At 37.8% G+C, this 24,690-nt stretch overlaps 1 protein-coding gene across 4 annotated transcripts; it reads left to right on the forward strand.

The window, feature by feature from the left end:
• The first annotated feature begins 32 nt into the window (after positions 1-32).
• On the forward strand, positions 33-22,888 carry LOC117399768 (monoacylglycerol/Diacylglycerol O-acyltransferase-like). Of its 4 annotated transcripts, none has more exons than XM_033999138.3 (8): positions 33-303; positions 1,071-1,149; positions 4,665-5,068; positions 11,509-11,676; positions 13,153-13,346; positions 21,895-21,955; positions 22,346-22,485; positions 22,640-22,888. In XM_033999138.3, the coding sequence occupies exons 3-8, from the start codon at positions 4,741-4,743 to the stop codon at positions 22,742-22,744; spliced, it is 996 nt and encodes a 331-aa protein (XP_033855029.1). In that variant the 5' UTR covers positions 33-303; positions 1,071-1,149; positions 4,665-4,740; the 3' UTR covers positions 22,745-22,888. The 4 variants fall into 4 exon arrangements, with proteins under 4 accessions (XP_033855029.1, XP_033855030.1, XP_033855031.1 ...); XM_033999139.3 differs by having other exon boundaries at positions 33-294; XM_033999140.3 differs by lacking the exons at positions 33-303; positions 1,071-1,149 and adding an exon at positions 1,763-2,545.
• Positions 22,889-24,690: the final 1,802 nt, after the last annotated feature.

The following is a 24,690-nucleotide window of genomic DNA, read 5'->3' on the forward strand; positions in this document are numbered from 1 at the left end:
GGGCGGACCAGGAAGCTAGGGACCTAAATACGCCGAGTTCCTTATGACCGTGATCAGCATCGACCTGGTGCGGGTGAACGTTAATGTGAATGAAGACGTCAGCTGGCGATAAAGGGCATTATTGATTTCCTCACTATATATTTCTACAGTGTGAGGATCTTAAGGCACGTTTATCTGGATTTAAATATGAACTAAACTGGCCTCTGTTGTGTCTTATAGTAAAGAACTTGGTGTTTTGTTATGGTTCCTGGTTGATGTACTTGCTGTACTTACAGTTACACATACTACAACACAGTAAGTAAGGTATGATGTCAGATTTGTATATGCACACAAGTAGATATAGCGATCAGGAGTCCGAAGGAGGTACAGATTGTGTAGCACTGTGTTCCTGCTGTGTTAGACCTATTAATATGTATGTTTATTAGTAGACAGACAGATAGAAAGAAAGGAAGATAGTGAATTTAAAAAAAAATACGCTTACTTCGTGTCAAGTGTTCGTTTTTGTGAAAGCAGCATAAAGTATTACAAATAAATGAGTTCGTCTGTGGAAATGCTTTTACATACATCAGTGCGGTTTATTCAGCAATTGTTTTGCAAGGCACAGTGTCGTCACGTGATCTGTTGAAGTTGAACTACTTGTGTTCAGCTACTGGCAGAAGTCAGTTTTTTTTTTTACTGGTAGTAGAATTTCTGCTGCCATTAATCAAGTTAAGAACTTAGGCTGCTGTCTGTACATGTTCTTCTTGTTGTAGTCACTCTGATTATATACATATACTATAGAAAAAAAATCAAAACGACCAACTCTTTGCTTATATATATATATATATATATATATATATATATATATATATATATATATATATATGCAAGCAAAGAGTTGGTCGTTTTGATTTTTTTTTCTATGATCTTTTTAGTCTAGTAAGCCTTTTAAGCCCGTGCATCTTATAAGTCCGTGGTAATGAGATCAGCTGTCTGCAACCTGTTCCTTTCCAGGTTCCATAGTGGAGCTTTGCACGGGCCTCATTTAAACCAGAGATTAATTAATTGCTCTCGACTTGTGTTCTTTATAGAGACCCTTGACAGCTCTAGGCTAGGGGCATAATGAATGTTGCAATTTCCTAGACCACTAACTACGAACCCACACAAAAGGTAAGTTGTGAATCTTATTTCTTATCTACAAATTAAAAAAAAAAAAAAAGTTTATACTGTATGTATACAATTTCATGAATTTAACATATAGCAAAATGCCATGTAGTGTTATTACTCTTTACTCTAACGTACTATTCTTTGAAGTTTATTCAATTTATAATGTTGACAGTTTTCCACACGACGTATGCTAGTATGTGAAACCAAAAGAATAATTTCAAATATGTCAAGCTTCTTATTATTATACTTCAAATCTTGTATATACTCAGTGGCAGTGCAAGCTTATTGGGGGCCCTAAGCAACAATGTACAGTATGTGTGTGTTTCTCTCTCTCTCTTTCTCTCTCCCCCCTTGTAGGTTTCTTTTCTGTATTACCCTCTCACTGAATTGGTAATTGATTGCTATTAATCCGGCTGATTCTTAATTAAAACATTGATAAACCTGTAAATTGTGAAATGAATTAGCTAATACAATAACAGGGTGATTTTCAAATATTTTTGCTCCAAAGCAAAATTTGCTCCTGATTTTCTGAAAGCAATTGTAAAAGTTTAAAGGGGCAAATCTAGCAAGAGACAAGGTAGGTATGGAAAAGATCATTTTTTTTTTTTTAATTAAATCTTTTTTTGTTTTTCAGTTAAACAATTTAGTCAAATTAGCTGGTTTATTTGCAGTACAAAATGTGGAGCAAATTTTGCACTGGAGCAAAAAACATTGAAAGTTGTCCTGTAAATGTTTCTTTGCTTCATAGCATCATTCTGGGTGTGTTCTTGTACACAGAACAGAGCAGCGCAACACTTGCAACCGATTTGTTGTACTACTAAATCAGACATATGGAAACGCAACTGAATAAACAATGTATTACTTGCTTTCAACAGCAGAGGATTTCTGTTTAAAGACAAGTCTAACTTGCTTTCTGTATTCGGCTTACTTACATTTGCAACATTAATATGTAGGCTATCAAACAGGTTGAATACACAGAGTCCAGTTGTTAGCCACAGCCCCGCCAGTTACACAGAGATCTCAGTTTGTCCATATCAATGCAATGAAGCATAATTGTTATGATTTTAATTTATTAATAGTCAGACATCTAGAGAGTTCATATTATTACTTGTGGCCAGAAAAAAGCAAGCAAAACCCAATGGTAAGATTCACATTATTGTTTGTTTATTTAGCAGACGCCTTTATCCAAGGCGACTTACAGAGACTAGGGTGTGTGAATTATGCATCAGCTGCAGAGTTACTTACAACCTCTCACCCGAAAAGACGGAGCACAAGGAGGTTAAGTGACTTGCTCAGGGTCACATAATGAATCAGCGGCTGAGGTGGGATTTAAACCGGGGACCTCCTGGTTACAAGCCCTTTTTTTAATCACTGGATCACACAGCCTCCTCTAAGACTGGTGTGTAAAACTTGTCCTTAGATGTGTGTTAAATTCCAATAATTACTGTACTATTAGAATCCTCACTGTACCCCCTAGGAAGTCTCACACCCCAGGTTGAGAACTGCTGATATACAGAGTATGTCGTGGTTGTTTTTTTAAAGATTTAAAATGCGGTGCTGATCTTGTGTTTGAAAATATTTACAGAAATGGCTTTATCTTAATGTACCAGTATTTAAAGTAGGCTCCATCATCAATTGCTGAATAAAACAACCACAAAAACTGTGTGAGCCATTCCCTCCTAAATGACCCAATTTCGTTGACGAATGCCTTCTGCAATTCATATTTCTCATGAGGTTGCCGTGGCTGCATGAAAAAATCATAGCGCTTTCCATCTGAGAAAGAATGTGTGTTCTTATTTGGGTGGCTGTTTATTTTATTGTACACAATTGTGCAGCTATGTCCCCTCCTCTAACCTGGACATGTGCTGCTGTCCCCAAGATGGCTCACTGGAGCACTGCTGCAGCAGGGGGATCCTGGTTTCATGCCCTGAGGGCATTTTATTTTATATCATTTTTTTGTTTGTTTTGGGGAGGAGGGGGGGGGGGGGGCAACATTCTTTCCCTGCTCTACTCTCACTGAAAAATAAATAAATAAATACACAAACACATTGCCATGCGATTTACAGTCTACTTTTTTGTAATTATACACATGATCTCATATATAAGCATTTTATTCCTATCATAAACATATTGTGAACAATCAATCAATTGTTTTAATATTCACAATTGATTGATTGTTCACGTCCAGTAAATAACTAATATTGCTTCTGTTCAAATCTATACAAAAGCTCAATATATATATATATATATATATATATATATATATATATATATATATACATATACTAAAGTAGCGTTCAAATCTAAAACGAATAAGAATCTGTGCCTGTAAATAAATCAGGGCCCCCCTTGAACTGCTTGAGGCCTTAAGCAATTGCTTAGTCTGCTTATGCCTAGCGTCGCCACTGTATATACTTGTTGGTGCTACATGTTTTCATTTCTAACCTAATGTATTGCAGTTAAACAAAAATGTTGCAGTATTGCACTTTATCCTCTTTAATAAACTGTTACATGCAAAACTTAAAGTACAGCTGTATCTGGACTCGCTATAAACACCAGGGGCTGCAGTATGAAGTGTAACTCATGGAGAATATAAAATGCTGACTAAGGATATACAATATTGAGAACATACCATTATCTTTCAGCTAACAAAGTTTATCAAGACATTGACCCTCTCTCTCTCAGAGTTGCAAAGCTTCCGTGTATGGTTTGTTGCCTGCTCCAGTTTAGAAAGGACAAGTGTACTTTAAAGAAAAAGCTGGAATATTATACAGACTATGTTTTTAATTGTTTTTGTTTTTCTGATGTAGGCTATTCTATATAGTAGCTTAGCAATCTTCATGGCTATCTTTTTAAAAAAAAGTTAGTGGAGTGAATTTAAAATATATGGATTATGTTGCTAATATATGTCTATATACCTTTTTAAGTTATTCATTTAAATGATAAAACTTTCTCCAGATTTTTCTGAACCTGTACTGTAGCCTTAATAGATGGGCTGCATCTGTATAACAACCCCATTTTCTAGTTCTGTTTTTGACCTGCCACAAGAGTGGACACACAATGTCGTATCATTAAATGAAACAGGAAATATAAATTGCTGGTACTATTTAAAAGTAAGAAGTAAGAATTCCCTGCCCTTTAGACAAGATGACTGCCTGCTCAAAAATGTTTAGCTGGTGCAATCTCATTCCGTCTGAATACTGTGCTTACAGTACAGATAACTGTTGGTGGGCTTAAACATTAACCCCTCAAGAGTGAATGTTACCAACACTGGTTCCACTCCTGGGTTGTGTATAGACTTATGTAATGAGACGTATTCTTTGGATGGGTGAAAGTAAGACGAGGTGCACCAGGGCTGTCAGAAAATCGCATTGTATTCTCTCTGCACCAGCAGCAGCCTGAGGTGGGCTTCATTATAATTAGCAAAAATAATACTGTAATAACAATGACTAAACAGAAATCAAACGAATGTAAACTTGTCCCACTGGTATCATAATGTTCTTGTTTTTTAACCTCAGATCTGCTCATTGGCAGTCGCAATGCCAGTGAAACCTTGAGTCCGGTGTGTCAGGCAACCCAAACCACAGTGACAGAATGCCACATGAGAATGACACCTGCTTCAGGGGACAGGAATCTGTGAACTATTTCTCCTGCATGATTCACCTGTGGGAGGAGTGGACCGGTCTGGAGAACATGGAGAATTATTTCAACTACCTGGACTACTTGGTGTGGGTCTTCACCCCACTGGCTATCGTCTTCATCCTTCCACTCTTCATTGTGGTCTTCATTTATCTTTCCATCCTCTTCCTCCATGTGTATAAGAGGAAGAATGAGCTAAAAGAGGCCTATTCCTATAACCTGTGGGATGGAGCAAGGAAAACACTGGCAACCTTGTGGGATGGGCATGCAACAATATGGCACGGTAACCACTTTCTCTCTTAAACTATTGCCGTTTGCTTACAGTACCTTTATAATAGTCATTTGGGCACCATTGTGGAAATGTTTTTCAAAATAAATAAAGTAGTACGTAATGGAAATTGGCACAGCATGAATCAGTTTGAAAAAGAGCTTGATCCAAACGCATAAGAAAATGTATAATTTCATGGTTAATTGTTTAGCCTTCCTCACTCTTAAAATATATTTTTAATCCATAATAAGGAGCCATATTTTGTAATGACAGGTTCATGTCATATGGTAGTAATATGCAATCACAATAATAACAATGCATCTGGATTTAAATTGTGATCCTGATTTCTTTTATTTTATTTATTTTTTAGTACATGTTTACTAGAATAATGTTTACTTTGCAATAAAGTACTGGTACTATAGTTACCAGAAAGAGCATCAAAAAACAAAAAGGTAAAGAAAGGAAGCTATTCCTGCAGCCTCATATTAAGTAGCCTACACAGTAGCTTTTGTACTGTAGTTACTTTATAGGGCCTTAAACAGGGTTCACCCCGGCCTTTTCAGACGGACGGGGCGCCCAGCTGAAAAAACCCGATCCGCCCGTCTTGTAGATGCTACTGTGACTTTAACAATAAGGATTGATCGCGCTTCTAGCAGACTAGATCAGTTGCGCTTTACTGGGTGGAAAAAAAATCTTGGAACCGCATGACAGCTGTGTTACGTCTTGACACAACATTTAACCAATCAGAGAGTTGAAGGGGCGGGTTTTTTGTGTTAAGCACTTTGAGAGGCTAAAATGTTAAAAACGACTGCTAAAAAAATAACCAATTATTTTCAAAGCAAAAATTGTGACAATGAATGCAGGGGGTCAAAATAAGATGGCGATCGGCGCAATCCACCGCCTAAATACTATGTTTGCGGTGGCTACTTTATTAAAAAAAATATTAAGATTATTTTCGGGTGTTATCATTCAGTCCATTTTTTGTCATATTATTGTACTGTAAGGTGATATACAGTACATAATAGCTATATGTATGCACCAAAAAAAGCGTATTCCTTTTGTTGTGATATCGTAACAATATGTTTGTACCCAGGTGTTTGTGAGAGATATTGGGGGTTCATATAGGCTGTACGCCTTTAAGAAGATTGGCGTGATGGGATATCAGCTGAACACTTGTCAGCTGACACACAAATGCTTCAGTGCGGAGGTGCCGGATTACTGCACTCAGGTTTCATTGCAACAGATATGATGGTGACCAAACCGTGTGTGAGTGTATTCAAAAAATGTAGAACTGCGAAAAACAAACATAGACGTGCATTAACAAAATGCCCTGAAAACTTTACATAAAGAAAACAATTTAAATTAAGCAATAAGCTCAATAAATAAGATGAAAAAAAAGGAAGTGAAAAGGTTACCGTTTTTTTTTCTCCAATAACCCTACGTTATCTTTCCCCAGTCAAATGGTAGTCCCTAAATAAGTACGGTAATTTACCGTAATAATAAAAATAAAAATATAAAAAAAAAACAGTAATGAAAAAGAAAATGTAGAACATAAAACCAGGAACCAGAGATAGTCAACGAAAGACAACACATTATTCAAATTCTTTGTCGTATTATATATTTAAGGTAAGGCAAGTTTATTTTTCCGTTAAAAGTGCTCCCGGCTGTAAAGTGCTCCCAGCTGTACAGAATTTCTGGGGAGAACCCTGTTACCAGGGTGCTGGTGAAGGCTATGGACAAGGCAGACAGATCAATTTATGGATGAGGTGCTGACGAAGCAAATGTGCCAGCTACAAGGTCATTTTGATGTCAGAGCTTCTGTTGATTTGAGCTGATTTAAGTTTCTACTTAAAATAAACATATTAACATAACATTTGTGAAAAATGTGGCCTAAAATAACCCTTATAAAGAAAGAGTTTACCATAGTAAAAGCACAGCAGTAAATCATAGGGAAGCATTGCAAAGAATAATAAGATAAGGCAAAGCATATGCGGTCTTCAAAATCTCTGGGTGAAACAAACTACAAAAAAGCAAGCACAGTAAATATATTGTAAATGGAATACTTTCCATTTTTTTTATACCAGGTTAGATAACATAATTTGGGTTAAAACCAGTAGATGTAATATACACGTTTAATCCTACCTGTTTTCCAGTAGTTTGTTTTGAAAACCTCAGCACTGACCTGCTAAATATATACTTTTTTAAATGTTTTTTTTTTTTTTGGCACCAGAACCTATTTGTAATTATTGTTTTTTTGTTTTGTTTTGTTTTGTATAAATGAGCAAGTGGCTGCAGGGGGTAAACTCCAACTTCTTTCTTTATTTCTGTTTTCAACTTGCAGTGACCACACTACAGATTTCTTGTTTCATAATATGCATTCTATAGTATAGTATTACTGTTTATCGATATTAAAATAAAACATCTGATTACCAGATTGATCAACTATTTATTTAAATTAAAAAGTGTTTATGAACCTATTAATAACAAAAAGTTGGCATGCACCAGTATCAGAAAAAATAATAAAGAACTAGGAGTGCATTTAGTGCAGTGCACTGGGTGTAATATGCAGGGGGTGACAGGAGAGTTAGCAGGTCTTTGTACAGAGGAACAGCTTGGTAGGTTATGCACTAGCTGCAGAGCAGAAAGCAAGTACAAAGATGTGATAGCTACTCTGACAGAGCAACTAGACAAGGAGTTACAGCAGTTTGTAGACTCCAAGGTGGAGTTGCATGAGGTCCCACTAGATAAACAGAGGGAGATGGGTGGACCAGACAGGGAGTGGACAGTAGTTAGAGAGAAAAGGACAATGGGGGATAGGGTAGAACAGAGTTCAGCAACATGCAGGAGGAGAAGGATAGAGGAAAGTCTAGAACCTGCAAACAGATAGTGACCAGGGGGAGGAAAGTGAAGTTGCAGCAGGCTACAGAACAGGTCAGTAATACAGTGGAGGATAGTGTTGGTACAACTGGCAAGCCTGCTGATCAACATAGTAGGGATAGTCAGAGGCAGACAATCATAGTGGGGGATTCAATAATAAGACATGTAGACAGGAAGTTTTACAGAAGGCACCCAGTAAACAGGAGTGTTATCTGTATCTTTGGTGCCAGTTGAAGATGTGATCACCAGAGTAGATCGGGTCACAAATGGGGCAGGTATAGAACCAACAGTGATTGTCCATGTAGGGACAAATAATATGTGAGGGGAGGTCAGAGGTACTGAAAGAGAGGTTAACTGAACCTGCTGACAGGCTTAAAGAGAAATGGAGTCAAGTAATCTGAGAGCAAGGAAGGAGAGGATTAGCAGAATAATTAGTTTAAATATCTATTGGTTTAAATATATGGTTAGAGAATAAATGCAGAAGGGAAGGTTTTGGATTCGTAGATAAATGGAGCACCTGTCAAAAACATTTTTTCCAACAAAACATCCTAACATTATTTTAAGATGACTGTGAACAAGACAGTAATCAGTCAAGTAACAGTATATCCACATTTTAACAAATCAGTTAATTAATCTGATTAATAACTTGATTTAGTTAATATTGAAACTTATTTATAGCTTCAAATTAGTAACAAAAATGTATTAATCATAGGCACAAATTAATATGCCAAAAGCATGTGATTTTTTTAAACTACCAATTGTTTTTTACCAACCGTTGGTTAGTATCACATTTGCCAGCAGAGCAATCGCATGACCTTCAAGGCTGCCACACACCGGATGTGATGCGATTTTTTGGACGACAAGATACTTTCGCAGCGACATGACCACACACACCAGAAGCGACACATAGGCGGTACGACATGTTTGAAAACTGCCAGATCTATACAATTATTAAAAATTACTATTGACAGAACTATGATCAAGACTGGTACATATTCGTCAACATGATGTGGAAATTATGAGTGTCTTCTTGGATGGTATTTCAACATATATATATATATATATATATATATATATATATATATATATATATATATATATAATATACTGCGTATATATACACACGCACACTGCTGTGCAAAAGTTTAAGACACATTCAGGAGTTACAATATATATCGATGTTATGAGCATCAACAATTTACTCAAAGCCTCTACTAGTGTTTTCCACTATTAACAACTTTTATTGTTATCAATACAGCTTAGTATGTATATATATATATATATATGGCAAAACATCATATATACCGGCTTACCCAGTTCTTTCGAAATAGGCTTCCATATATTGTCTTTCAAATATTTATCTTTATAATTGTGATGACCTTTGTCATAAAGTTCTGGGTATTTTTTCAACGGCAAGTATTATTGTTTCCTCCATCATTCTGGATACTGCTTCACCCTGCTGGACCACGTGCATTGAAGCTGTTCTCTGATTAGTTAATTCCCTAGTTGTCAAAAGTATAGGTTCTGTTAATATTGCCTGAGCGCTCACTCTGTGTCCCGCCTACAGATAGACAATCTCTAATTTGTGTGTTTGATTGACAGTCTGCCAATACTACCTTGCTGCAATTTATTTTTCTAAACCTAGTAGATTAGATCGTACCTACATATCTTTTTACAATTAATCATTAAAGTGGGCAGAGTAAAAAAAGAAAAAGAAATAGACTCAAGGCCGGGCCCAGGTGCCCGAGAATTGGAGATTATGACAGTCGAAGTTTAATGGAACAGATTTAAAGTTATAATGCAGGATATGTATATACCTAAAATGAAAAAGATGGCTGTATGTGACTTACAGGAAAGATGGAAGAGCAAAAGATTGGGATGAATATAGGAGTGTGCTTAAACAGGTAATAATGGATATTAGGAAGGCCAAAAGAGATCTAGAAAGAAATATTGCCAGGGATGCTAAACATAACCCTAAAATAATGTACAGTATTATAAAAGTAAAATAACTGTGAAAGAGGAGGTTAAGGTATTAAGGGATGAATATGGTTTATAAGGACTGCACAATATCGGATGTAATTATTATTTATTTATTTTATTATTTATTTCTTGGCAGACGCCCTTATCCAGGGCGACTGACAATTGTTACAAGATATCACATTATTTTTACATACAATTACCCATTTATACAATTGGGTTTTTACTGGAGCAATTTAGGTAAAGTACCTTGCTCAAGGGTACAGCAGCAGTGTCCCCTACCAGGGATTGAACCCACAACCCTCCGGTCAAGAGTCCAGAGCCCTAACCACTACTCCACACTGCTGACCTAGTAATAAACACATATTTTTGTAATGTTTTCACCACACACAGATCTTAAAGATTTCAGCATCAGAAAAGTAGAGGTATTAAATAAGCTACAGGAGATTTAAAAAAAAAAAAAAAAGATCACTGGGCCCAGATGAGATTTATCCAAGGGTGCTTAAGGAAACAAGGGTAGAAATATGTAGACCACTGGCTACTATCATGAATAGTTCTAGAGAAACAGGTGACGTCCCTGAAAACTGAAAGCTTGCATATGTTGTGCCATTATTTAAAAAAAGGGGGGATAAGACCGACCCAGGTAATTATATACCTATTAGTTTAACTTCCCTAACATGCAAAATGATGGAAGCAATATTAAGAGATAAGCTTGAAGACTTTATACAGCAATAATATTACAGGGGATATCCAGCATGGTTCTGAAGAATTCTTAATCATTTAAACCAAAGTCTGGCCTACAGTACAAGCTAGACTTGGGATGTCTAAAGTAAAACAATCCCAATAAAAACATAAACCCTAAAAAATTAGGCTAGCCAGCCCAGACTACTGTGACTGTGATTCCTGCGTTAGTATTTCCTACAGCAAATCTTCATGCACTCATTGTGCAAATGACTGGCTTCTGCAAGCAATGCAGTGGCTAAAAGTGTAACAGAAGGCTGGAGTATTAAAGTCATGGCAACACAGTGGTGTGTCTGATCGTGTGTGGAGATTTACAGTGTATACTGGTCCTGTTGTGATAGGAACACAAGGACCCTTGCGATCTGCAGCTAAAAGGCTGAATTCATTTTCTAAATATAGCACAGCACTGTGTCTGTCAGTATCGCATGCTCCATTATCTGCAGAGAGCACATATATTCCATTTCAGGATGTTTTATTTATTTATTTTACCAGCAAGGGGTTGAGCGACACCCTTTGCCAGTCCTTTGAGGAAAAACAATAAGTTCCATATATTTTGTAGTTGGAGGGGGAAAAATAAAACTAGCTAAGAAACAAGTACAGTTCTTTACCGTGACATTTCTGGCTTGCTAAAAACACATTTTCCCCTTGCCATGGCATTAATTGCTTGCATTTCTATAAACTAGTAGATTAGTTGTGACTGAAAGCTTATTGTTATCATGAATTTAGAAGGTTATGTTTCAGCTTCATTGAATTTGGTAATGGCTGTTTCACACATGGTTGCAGCGTACTGCCAGCAGAATAAGTCCGGGGAGTTAACAGGGAGTGGAATTTTAAGTGTCGTTCTCTTTTACTTTCGACAGGTTACGAAATCCATGGCTTAGAAAAGATTCCAGACAAAGGACCAGCTCTTATTGTGTATTATCATGGAGCCATTCCAATAGACTACTACTACTTCTTAGCAAACGTCATTATTCAGAAGGGAAGGACATGCCACTCTGTAGCTGATCATTTTCTCTTTAAATTACCAGGTAATTGTTATTTTTGTATTTATTTATATGAGTAATTTCTTTTTATTCCCCAATAGTGTTGTACAACAGCTTTTTTTAATATTTACATTTTGTGACTGATTTTAATAAATACAGAATGACTGTGAGTGATGCATCTGTTGGTGAATAATACATAATAGATACTGTAATTGTCCCATATTCAAATACTGTACATGCAAATGATTTTGCTGAGAAGTGGTGAATTATTGTTTTATGGGAGGAAAAAGTTACCCGAAACACAATTTTGGTCCTTTCCAGAAATGACTATGGTAACACTGCTTAAAAATGTATTTCCAAAAAGTGAAATCAAATTGTTTTGAGACGAGGACAATTTCTCAGATATTAGACATTACTGTAGATTACAGGCTTTCCCGAAAGCATTGACAATTATGCATTTGACTGTTGTATACAGAATTATTTTATTGGTAACCAAAAAACTGAATTTATTTTTAAACAAACATCAACCACAAATATTAAATTAATATTTGTAAATATTTGTACTGTACTAGTAAAATTAACTAATTTTACTAGTACAGTATTTCAAATTACAAAAGTGTCCTTAAGAATTACTTCAAAAACAATTTCCAGCACTTCAGTGTAATGCATAGTGTGCTGTTGGTGATTTTTCTATTTTTTAATTATTTAAAATAACCCATTGGCCTAAATAAATAATAGTGGCATTGGCCCAGATGCCAGATGGCCATTTCTTTTAAGAAGCTACAGTTTATCTCTCAACACCTGCAAAACAAAGTGTAATTTGATGGTACTGCAGGCAACTCAGAGTTCTCATGTACTTTTCTACATTCGCCTAATAATAACAGTCTTAATCGTTAATTATTTGCTTTGTATAGAAAACGTAATGCCCTTGCTTGCTTTGGATTGCATTGCACTTTCTATTGAAGTGGCAGCAGTGTGGACTGCAGGCTTGAAGCACAAGAATATATTATATGCTGGGGACACCAAGAGAAAAATAATCCTTATTGTCCCCGATGGTGAAATCAAGGTTCCAAAAATAGCACATTTTGAAGGATGCGTCATCTAATCCATCACTTGCAGTCTTCTTTTCTTCTAAAGTTACACTGGGAAAAGTTTGAATACAATCTGAAGAGGTTAAGCTGCTTACCTGATCATGTGTTTGCACCAATAGAAATGTAGTGTTATCAACAGTGAGCAGAGCAAACCGACATACAACTCATTCATTAACACATATGACAGATATCTGCTCTTGCATGCTGAGAGACTAGATCGCTGGGCTTATTGGTTGCTGAAGTACTACACCATTTGCCATATAATCATACAGAAAAGGTACAAAGTATAAAAAATAATTGTATGTAGCAGAGCTCACTGATGGTTCCTGCCTGCTGTTCTCGAAGGTTAACCATTTATAGAACATTTGCAGTATGGTCAATTGTTTACCAGAAAAAATTGTTGTCTGAGGATTTCTTGCCTGCCTCCTAGGTTTTAAGCTGCTGCTTGAGGTATTCAGTGTCATGCATGGACCTCAGCAGGAGTGTGTCCGAGCCCTGAAGAATGGCCACCTGTTAGCAATTTCACCTGGCGGGGTCCGCGAAGCTATTTTCAGTGATGAGACTTATACCCTTATATGGGGGAACCGCAAGGGATTCGCCCAAGTGGCAATTGACGCCAAAGTGGTAAGTGGTAGTACATGTATAAGATGCTTAACTAAAGCACAGATGGAAAAAAGCCATGCTGCATAGCTCTTGGATCCAAACCTGGTTTTAGAAAAATGGTATCCAATGGAGAGTTTAGTTAACCAAATGTAAATACTTTGTATTATACCTAGGGCTTCTGGTTTTCGGTTTGAACTGATAAAAAATGATAAAACACCCCCGATACAAAAAAATGAAATTGATCTATAGCCAATAAGGACCAGAAAATACCAGAAAAATAGAGGAAATGGTTACTCAATTCATGTTGACCTCCTCTTTACCATTTATAAAAAATAAAAAACTACCTTTCCCAGTGCAGCTCTTCAAAATTTTGTGGTGGTGGTAGGGATTTAATCTTCAAGAAAAAAACTTGGATTATAGTTTTTATCACTTGTCAAAAAATCATATGAATTATGTACGTAATTACCCTTTGTACTGTATGTATGTCACACTTTAGAGTTTTTCATATTGAGAACTGCTTCTGCAATTGTGATGAAACTTGGTTTAGCGCTAAAGTTATATGGAAGATATAGCCATGGTCACATCTTGATACAAATTTAATAACAGCTGTGGAGGGCAATGTATTTTACTAACATAATTGTTTAATAGATGCATAGAAATCAGGATCATGTTAATGCAGGAAGGCTATTCCTGAGGGTTAGGATTAGGGAGGATAATCATCTGAGGATAGTTCCTCATCCCACTTCAGCAACTCCGCACGTGGGGTTTAGTAGCTTCTTAACATCTGTCGAGTGAACAGAGGCAAATGGCTTGACAACAAAAACTGAAGCTGCAGTGAGACGACATTCAAATTGGATTGAAAAATGGGGTAAAACTGATTTAAAAATAAAAAAAAGTAGAAATCCCTAAATGAAAGCAAAAAATATTGCGGATTGAAAAACTGCAACAGAGCTGGCTGTCTGTACATCTAAGGGGAAACTGCTCTTTTAGGAGGTCTAGTACATTTCCATGAGAACCACATAACTCTGCTATGTTTTTAAATTACACCAGTTGGCTCATAATTCAGGCAGAAACCCAAATTATCTGGTCCGATTTAACTCCTCAGGCTGACCTGAATTCTAAAGTCTGAATTTGGGCTGGGAGGAAATTACATCACTAAATGCCAATCAAAAATGTTGTAGGGGCGGGAACGTACCGTATAACGGGACATTTTGGTTGGTATTAAATTCGGAGGATTTTTAAGGTTTTTGAATTGCCGTTTTTCACTTAGCACATTCACAAAGAAAAATGCAATGCAGTTTTGCATTTATACTTTTAATTCCAAAAACATTCAAATAAATATTTACTTAATGAAATCTGTCTGCTGAAATAGTATCTCATTTACAGTTACTCGTTATAGCATCAGTGTCACTGCAGCAACTTGGAGAACAATAAAGAAGGCCTTCTAATCAGTTACAGTATTTATGATTCTTATATGGACCTTAATTTTAAGAAGCATTTGCTATCTCTGTTTTAAAATGTAGTGATGGTTCACAACAAAACAGTGGAATGATCATGGTATCATGTAATTGTAGGACAGTATTGCCACATGTGAAAATTTTAACAACATAAAGGTGAAACAAAAATGCTTTAATTTACTTCGAAATAATTTTGAACTGATTAATAGACTGGCAAGCACTGGTAAAATCAGTTCAGTTTTATACAGTGCAGAGCTAATTTATTTATCTGCAACGTATCAACATAAACAAATGTGGCTGTAACACTTGTTATATATAAAAAAAAGATCAATTCCAGATTTAAATCCTTGTCCCACGCTTCTTAAACCTGTTCTGCATACCAGTCTGCCAGAGGGCAGGATCACTATGAGCACTGTATGCAACCGTCTGATTGGTGTAAGTATTATTGGCGACCCGATCAAAACTGCCAATAAAGCCAAAATAAATTCTCCACCAAAATTTCCCGTTATACGGTAATTATACACCCAGGTTTATGAATGCCGAAGTATGGTGAGAGAGACATTTTTAGAATAAAAAGATTTGAAAACATTAATACAAGTATAAGGCTTTTCTTTGTCAGATGCAATGAGAGGGATAATATGTAATTATAATTTCCATTACATGAGAGTAGGTGTTAAAACTTCATACTGATATTGGACTCAGCTCTCGCCAAGATAAGCACCAACTAAGACATAGCTTCTTTTACTGTAAACTAGTGTGATTCATCTGCGTTTCCTTCCGTCTGATGATGTAGATATCCTTCTGCCTGGTGTTGATGGATAAAGTGTAATGCTGGCTCCAGGGATCAACCACAGTGTGGCCTCCATAGCGCTTCAGCATGACAACCGTCTGGACTGAGCTGATTAGGGTACTTCTCTGGGGTCTTCAAATGGGCACCTTCCATCTTTGGTGTTTCGTCGACTAGCCCACGACACCTTAAGAGGGCTCGACAGTGATTCTAGCATCCCAGCATCACCCCCCTCCGTTACCCCTCTCAGCTAAGCCCGGCTTACTTACCTTCCTTTCCATTAACATTTTTTTTTTTATTTCTACTGTGCTTGAGGTCCCCAACCAGTATCCCCAACCAGTTGTTGCTCCTCTCTGCTGCTTCAGATAAGTTCTTCACTATGCATCGCAACTCTTGACCACTGAATCCAGTGTCTGAGAAACCGGGTTGTGGAGTGTGCCACAAATCCTCGACAACCCACCTCCACTGGGTAAACCTGGACTCTCCATCCTCGCTGTTCCACTTCAGCAGCTAGTTGAATGTACCGAAGTTTCTTCCTTTCGTACGCCTCATCCACAGCATCTTCCCATGGCACTGTTAACTCTACCAGGTGAACAAGGCGTACTGATCCAGACCACAAGACAATATCAGGTCGAAGGTTAGTGGTGGCATTCTCAGGTGGGAAAACAAGTCGTTGTCCAACACGTGCCAGAATTTTTCCAGTGTCTAGCAGCTTCCAGTTGTCCTAGACGAGTTTTGGTTTTAATACCTTTTCTTGGTGGTTGCTCCCCTGGAGGGAGGATTGTTGTTCTTCATGTGTCATATATTGCTGGAATTGGTGGCAGCCTGTTGGTCATACTGCGCTTGTCTTCCAATGCTAAGGCCAAACATCACAGCACCTGCTCATGACACCAAGGAAACTGTCCTTGGCTAAGACCCACCTTCCATTCTATCAAAATGTGTCTTAATGTAGCTGGCGATGTGGAAAACACCGTTGCAGCAGCAAAGGTCATTCAAAATGATCTAGACATCATTCAGAACTGGGCAGGCACATGGCAAATTACATTTAATATAGAAAATTGTAAGGTGCATTATAAATACCATGTGGGAGATTCTGAAATTAAAGAATATATCTATGAAAAAGATCTAGGAGTTTATGTTGACTCAGAAATGTCTTCATCTAGGCAATGTGGGGAAGCTATGAAAAAGGCCAACAAGATGCTCGGATATATAGTGAAAAGTGTTGAATTAAAATCAAGGGAAGTAATGTTAAAACTTTACAATGCATTAGTAAAACCTCATCCACAATATTGTGTTCATTTCTGGTCACCTCGCTACAAAAAGTATATTTCTGCTCTAAAAAGAGTACAAAGAGCGATCAGAATTATTCCGGGTTTAAAAGGCATGTCTTATGCAGACAGGCTAAACAAACAAAGAAGACTATGCAGCGATCTGATTCAACCTTTCAAAATTCTAAAAGGCATTGACAATGTGGATCCAAGGGACTTTTTCAACCTGAAAAAAGAAACAAGGACCAGGGGTCACAAATGGAGATTAGATAAATGGGCATTCAGAACAGAAAATAGGAAGCACTTTTTTTACACTGAGAATTGTGGGAGACTAGAACCAACTCCCCAGTAATGTTGCTGAAGCTGACACCCTGGGATCCTTCAAGAAGCTGCTTGATGAGATTCTGGGACCAATAAGCTGCTAACAACCAAACAAGCAAGATGGGCCGAATGGCATCCTCTCGTTTGTAAATTTTCTTATGTTCTTATGATAGTAATTTGCATAATTTACTTGTGATGTCAACATAGCTACTTGTTTATATTTGATTGAAAATCCTATTTTACAGGTAATCCATATAAGTTGAATAAAACGTTCACATGCAGTTTAAAAATACATTATATAGAACAGTAATCATGTTTTTATAATTAAATAAAAATAAAAAAAAAACACATTGTTTATTTACACGTAATTGATGCTGCTTGCGATATACCGGTATACAGTAAGCTTGCATTGCAGCAGCACCAACTACAGCGGACTTGGGCACAACAAAACTATATTTAACAGTCAACGTTCCAAGCAGGTTATCGGTCACAGTCACATTTTTACTACTACTAAAAATATTAATAATAATACTACCAATAATATGAACTTGCCAGAGATTTGTTATACATCCATGATACGAGTCGCTTGCAGTTTGCATTCAACTTCTTTTTTGGTCGTCTGTATTTAACAAAGCAGAGGGTTTTCAAGACTTTCAGTACAGCTTACACTATACAACGCTTTGCTGTCGAGATAGCAAATGAAGAAATGAAAGGTTTGCCTCTGGATAACACAAGCTAGAGGGGGGAGGGGCTGACGGTGCTCAGTTTTTCGAAATTAAAATGATTAGTGTTGGCGTAAATTTTTTATGTTTCAAACATAGTCTACCATAGCACTTCTCTTACACTTTCTTGTACACTAGGTATTCAGTACATATTTTACTGAAGCACTACAATCGCTATGGTACCCCCCTCCCCTCTCCCCCGAGTGCTTTGGCATAATATACCCTGCTTTGCTACATATAACGATTTGGCAGTGGATTTTAATACAACAACTTTTGTTTACGTAATATGCATTATACAAATCAAAAGATCGAATTTTGCTTGTGAGTGACATTTAATGTGTGATTTATAGTATTCACACATTGTCAGACATACAGTGCGTGAATGCAATTTGATGAAACTTTGAAGGTTTAAAACTACCATTGAATTCCTGGCTAGCGAACAAACCTTCGAACACAGCCCTAATATATAATATACAAGTAGTAAGTACAACAAATGGATAAGAACAATTTCAAATAAGAGCAATTACTACTACTACAAAAAAGTTACATTGTTCTTTCAGATATAATAACTAAACTGTGTTAAAGCCATCATATTTTGTGGTGAATATGAGTAAAACTGAAACCTCTGATCTTACAAATTAGCATGTCTGTGAAATGTGGCTTTTTGTGTGTGTGTGTGTGTGAAAACAATTTTCTCCCCTGCATTTTAATTACTAGGATGGCTCTTTTTGCGATAGGATATGAGAAACTTAAGGGCTATAGTGGCCCTTAAGAGAGCGAGAGAGCATATGTAGTGATATAGAGCAATGTATGTATATGTACTGCGTGAAACAAATGCAAAAGAATATCGATGTTTTTGTCTTTTAAATCGTTGACAGTTTGACTATAATACTGTCAGCAGCAAATTCACGTCTTGACATTTAACTCGCAAGTATTTTTGGGGAAAATTGGTATTATTTCCTGCCCTCTGGTAACTCAGACAAACATGGAAACGCCACCTTTTTCACCAACTCGAGTTGTCTATAAACTCGAGTTCTGGGAGAATTCATTGCAATTTGGGCGCATTCGAGTCGACTTGAGTTGGCTGTCCATGGAAATTAGGTATAGGTTTGAATGTAGCTATGAATTTGTTCTTACAAAAAAATCACCATGCAATTCAGAATCATTGGCATTACTGTAGGTATGTTTTAGGGCAGTGTCAAAATGGGGAAATTAAGGAACTGATGGATATGAAGACCCAAGAGCTGTAGTTCTCCTGAAGAGGCTTGAGGCCTCTCCATGGGGCAATGTGGGCCATTGCTTTTGCTACTCCAGCACTATGGATACACAGACAGGACTTCAGTCTCAGCTGGAAGTGAAATTACCTAGGAAGTAAATAATAAGACTTCTTAAAAGTAAAGTGAGCAAACTGAGAACTTCCTGTAATGTTGTGTAGTACCAGCTATAACTACTGGATTCCCACTGTAAGCTGAGAAGTTACTTTAACGTTGTGTAGTACCAGATAACGATAGGTTGCAGATGCAACCCCGGTTCCCTGAAAGAGAAAATAACCATCAAGGTATGGGATATTGCCGTCAGGCAGTAGGGATTGGCTGAGCTTTATAACAAAGCTGCCGATAGGCCTCTGCGCGAGCTGCCACATAAGCCCGCCCCCTGGGAGCTTACTATACGCAGCGCGCAGAGACTCTCTTCCTCTTTTGCTCTTCAGGCCGTGAAGGCTTCTGGAGCGACCTCGTGGCTTGATGGTTATTTTCTCTTTCAGGCAACCGGGGTTGCATCCGCAACCTATCGTTCCCTTTCAAGTCGAAAATAACCATCAAGGTATGGGAACAGTGTACCCAAGCCGTCGCGAGGGAGGATTCTCGGCAGTAGGACAGACTTACGTCATAACGCAACTGCGTAGGCAATACATCTACGCATATGCGGAGCCACGCCTCAGCGTCTACGCTCGCAATGACACCTATCCTAAAGTGGAGTCAACACCATATCGTGACAATACTCAATATGACCGCCAACTAGGGCATCATAGAGTGTAACACGGATGCTCCGAATAACGGAGCAGAGGATTCCAGTACATTTAAACGGTAGAACCTCATAAAAGTATGCGGTGTAGCCCAACTGGCTGCAGCGCAAATGTCAGACACCGGCACCCCACTAAAGAGGGCCCAGGATGTCACCATACCCCTAGTGGAATGTGCCTTCAACTGCCGTGGTGGCGGAAGGCCTGCAGATTCATATGCTAATTTAATAGCATCCACTATCCAATGGGAAAGGCGTTTTTTAGACAACGGCTGACCCAAAGTCCTAGAACGCCGAGCACCGATGCGCCGAGCATCAGAGGTGCGTGCGTCGAGCGTCGGAGGTGCGTGCGTCAAGCACCGAGCGTCGAGCACCGAGTCCCAAGCGCAGACGCACTAGCACCAAGCACCGAAGTGCTGACACCAAAAGCGCCGGAGCGCGAGTACCGTGCGTAGAACGCTAGCACAGATGCCTAGGCGTCAGCTGACCCGCAGAGCGGAGATGCTAAGTGCTGGTACAGTGTCTGGGGTGCTGTGCAATGCCTACCTGTTGCGGCTGGGGATTTGTTGTTTGTGGTCGTCTTCCTCTGTATAGTGAATGGGAATTTTTATTTTATTTTTTTTGGGGGGGGACGCTGCAGCTACACTATGTAGTGATTGTGTGACTGGGGCACAGTATAGCTATCACGCGGTTGGTAAAACACACCGCAGAGGTAATATATGAGAGACTGCAGTGCAGGCTCCACACACGCTGTCTAGCCAAGGCAAGACCGGGGCTGCAAATGTGCGCGCGGCCAAGGCCAACGCAACGCGTGTCCTTCACAAATGATATAATATAATACAATTTATTACAAAAAACCCCAAAACACAACAATAATAATTATAGATAATTATTAATAATTAACACAGGAAAGATGAAGACCACGAAAGTAAACAAAAACGTGATGCCGAAACAAAGCGTGAAGGAACATCCCATACCTTGATGGTTATTTTAGACTTGAAAGGGAACTACTGGATTCCCACTGTAAGCTGGTTTCGTTAGTAAAGCTCCATGCCCAGCATCCCCTTCAACCCAAGTAGGCTACATAATGGAAACGCGATGGACCAGCCGCTGAGCTCACGAGACTGTCCTTTCTATAACTGCACAGGTAGAAGGAACCAACAACCACAGTATCCAAAGTTATTCATGGTGTAATCAAGCAGCATCACCTCAGGAATGTTTACACTAGGCCTGTGCTGTTTGCATGTAAAAATTGCCTCTATAACAATGAGCTTCTGCTTGATTATTCAATATCTATCTTGATTGTGTTATTATTGTGTATGTTGCAACTCTGCTTGCTGCCAAACAGAACTCCCTGAAAATGTTGACTGTATTTCTTGCATGTCTAAATATTCATGAATAATCAAAAATGTAATAAGCTGACTTGTTTTAAAGTACATGTTTTCTGTGACAATGACCTGTTCTGATATAAACTAGCTGGGTTTTTTAGTTACTGGCACATCCTAAGTTGGTGTTTGTGTATATTTTATTCAATAATGGTAGTGGGTGTCAACTCGTATTCAAACGAGTTTCAGCAACCAGTTAGTAATAGAATAAATTACGGTTTCTTGATGCAGTTTGATGACTGGTGGTTTCTTAAACATGAACCCTGGTTTGCTGCTGCAGTTTCTCAGGGGAGGTTTGAATAGTTAAAAAGTGCCTCTTGTGATTTGACCATTTGTAGGATGAAAATACAAATATTTATTGAATGGTTGTTTTCATACAGTATGTACTGCAGTGGGTATTAACTTAAAATATAAAAGCGAACTGCATTAATAAGGACAACAGTAGAATGGGCCTCTAAGGCTTTTGAAAGGCCATACACTGTAGTGTTTCAATTGAATTATGAAAAGGACACTGAACCTAGTCCATTATTGCAACAAAACACTTGCGTTGATGTATCACTTATATATAAGTTTACATGTTAAAGAATTTTTCTTTTTTCCTACTTTTCAGCCCATCATTCCTATGTTTACACAAAATGTTCGAGAAGGATTTCGGTCACTTGGAAGCATAAGTAAGTAACTTATGCTGTGCTTGTTTAAATCTTTTTCAGAAGTATACTTTTGAATCGCTGTATCAGAAGGACAATTCAGTACAGTTCTGGAATTAAGAATGATACTTTTTCTTTGAAATATAATACAGATATGTGCCTTTTATTGCAAGCATCAGTTTGTAAACACTGTAGTATAACAAACGACCTGCTGATTATATCAAAAGCATGTTAATATTGACTATATTATATAAATGCATACTGTACAATAAGTTTTGGTTTATTATAGCAATGCACACACATATTGGGACAATACGTGTATAATACTAGCGTAAAGAATGGTACCAACTACATTATGCACTGATGCATTCATTTTAATTTTCTTATATATATATATATATATATTTTAAACAGAGTTGTATCGATGGGTTTATGAAAAATTTCGATTACCAATCGTTCCCATATATGGAGGGTTTCCAGTAAAATTCCGCACCTACTTGGGTGATCCTATTCTACATGACCCTAACCTAACTGCAGCGGAACTAGCAGATAAGGTAAGATACTTTGTATTTATTTACTGTACAGAATATGGGGATAAAGAGAGCTGACACTTTTGCATGTTGCTGATCCTGACATGCTTATTTTGTTTTCAGAGCTGTGACAGATATATATGTGTGTTAATGACATACTTGTTACCTTCAATTTCAGGTAAAACTAGCTGTGCAGAATCTAATAGACAGACACCAAACAATACCAGGAAACATCTTTCGGGCCCTATTAGAACGATTCCACAGAAGACATAAAGAAGACTAGATATGTTTTCCTGGTAGGTCGGGGACTTGTACAGTTAAATTCATTGTAACGTATATGAATATGGTCTTACTGTGACATTAAGCTGAGAATTTTGCTAGTGTTGGGCAAGGAAATGGATAAACCAATATAAGGATTTTTTTTTTTTTTTTTTATGCAACTTGTAAGAAATGTTTGTTTTCTTTATTTGTTAGTCTTGCATGTCCAGGGGAAATTTAAATCAGGGTAAAAACAAAAACAATAAAACACCCATACATGTTGCATTACAGTGGGTCTGTCTGTACCTGTATGAAATGTACAGCCTGGACTCATGTTCTCTGTCCTGGAACTCTTGTGGCACTAAAAGCATATGGTATAGGAATTATTTGTATGCTGTATTGTTGAGTAGACATTTTTAAATGTTATTTTAAATGTTACTGTATTTGTGCATTTACGTTGACAATTAACTATAAAATAAGCATCCTGTGTGGGAAGTTGCAATGTTGCAGCGTTTGTCTAAATAGTGAGTTAGAGAGAGTTCCTGGCTTGTTGCTGGTTATTTGGTTTGTAATGTTCGAGACTGGCCACGAGCCATCACCTAGAACAGTTTGTTGGTCATAAAAGATTCATCATAGTTGGGGGGGAAAAACGCAAGATAGGATACCTGACTATAAGCTACAGTATCAGCTGTAACCTGGAAATGAAGGACTGCTGTGTTACTGGTCTTTTAAAGAATGACAAACCTATCGGGAACACATCTGATCACTGGTCAATACTGTGTGGTGACTGATAGGGGTCACCGATTGGGAACTGTGACATCTGAGAGGCATCACACACTAATCAAGACAGTGAATCCACACAGTGAGCTAGCTGGACCAACCAGAAAAGCATGCTGGGTTTGAAGGTTGAATTCCACAAAATACTAGGGTGTGTTCCTAATGAAGTGGCCTCCACTTGTATGTTATGACCATGTTTTAGCAGATGCCTTAAGTGAGACTCCGCATATTTTATACAGCGCAGGTTGTTGGTGACCAGTTTAAAACTGGTTGGGCTAACATACAGAGCATACAAAACACATACACGAATGAATAAAGTTACATTGCACAGGATTTAGCAGTGTTTTTATTCAATCAATGGGTCTCCTGACTACCAGAACTTTGCTCTAACATCACCGACACACTGCCAAACTGAGAGCGAGTCATCCAAACTGAAGGCAATCTTTCTCTTTAATTTAAAAAAGCATTACAGAATATAGTTTATTTTATAAATGAACATATTACTTGCTGTGCTTACTTCCTTAGCCTGTCTTGTTATTGTTGTTTTGTTTTGTTTTTGTAAACAAAACTCTCTTTATATTTTGAGGTTCTGTTGAAATAGCCAGTTAATGGTATCCTGATGTCTGCCGCTAAAATTCACTTTGTAGTGATATACTTGCATCAGTACATGTATGAGACAGAAAAGTGAATGCAGTGATATATGTAAAAACAACTACTCCCTGACCAACGGTGATGAATCCCTATTAGTATGGCTACAGAACCTCAGCAAATACAATGTTTTCAAATTAAACTGCAACACTAACAAAGACGTGAAAAAGGATGTATATCTGTGGAGAACTTTCATATGACATTGCGCAATCTTCAACGAATGCAGGTCCATGCCGAATTAAAGTTGTACTTATTCATCTGAAGCTGTGGTGTCTACGATCGCAAAGATATCTAGCAGTCAAACTCAACCAGCCACCACCCACCAAAAATGACACAACAGTGATCAAACCACCCATAAAATACAGTTTTAATCCCCAAGGAAATCCCCCACCTTTCCTAGGGTTTGCAGTTGTAGATTTTTCCCTGTTACAGTATAGTTTTCCAGATTCTGTGTCGCATATTGTGTGCACCTAAATCTCTACCATATACTGACATTGTGTGCACGACTCACAAAAACGTGGCAGGTTTGCAGATTGCGAGGCAATG

The sequence above is a fragment of the Acipenser ruthenus genome, chromosome 4 (assembly GCF_902713425.1).
Source record: "Acipenser ruthenus chromosome 4, fAciRut3.2 maternal haplotype, whole genome shotgun sequence".
Classification (NCBI taxonomy): domain Eukaryota; kingdom Metazoa; phylum Chordata; class Actinopteri; order Acipenseriformes; family Acipenseridae; genus Acipenser; species Acipenser ruthenus.

What these genes read in the sequence shown, in the direction of transcription:
- LOC117399768 (XM_033999138.3), top strand. Translation starts at nt 4,741, where the DNA reads ATGCCACATGAGAATGACACCTGCTTCAGGGGACAGGAATCTGTGAAC. An exon ending in TGGCAATTGACGCCAAAGTG is followed by an intron (nt 13,347 to 21,894) that starts GTAAGTGGTAGT and finishes CCTACTTTTCAG; the next exon opens with CCCATCATTCCTATGTTTAC. An exon ending in TCGGTCACTTGGAAGCATAA is followed by an intron (nt 21,956 to 22,345) that starts GTAAGTAACTTA and finishes TATTTTAAACAG; the next exon opens with AGTTGTATCGATGGGTTTAT.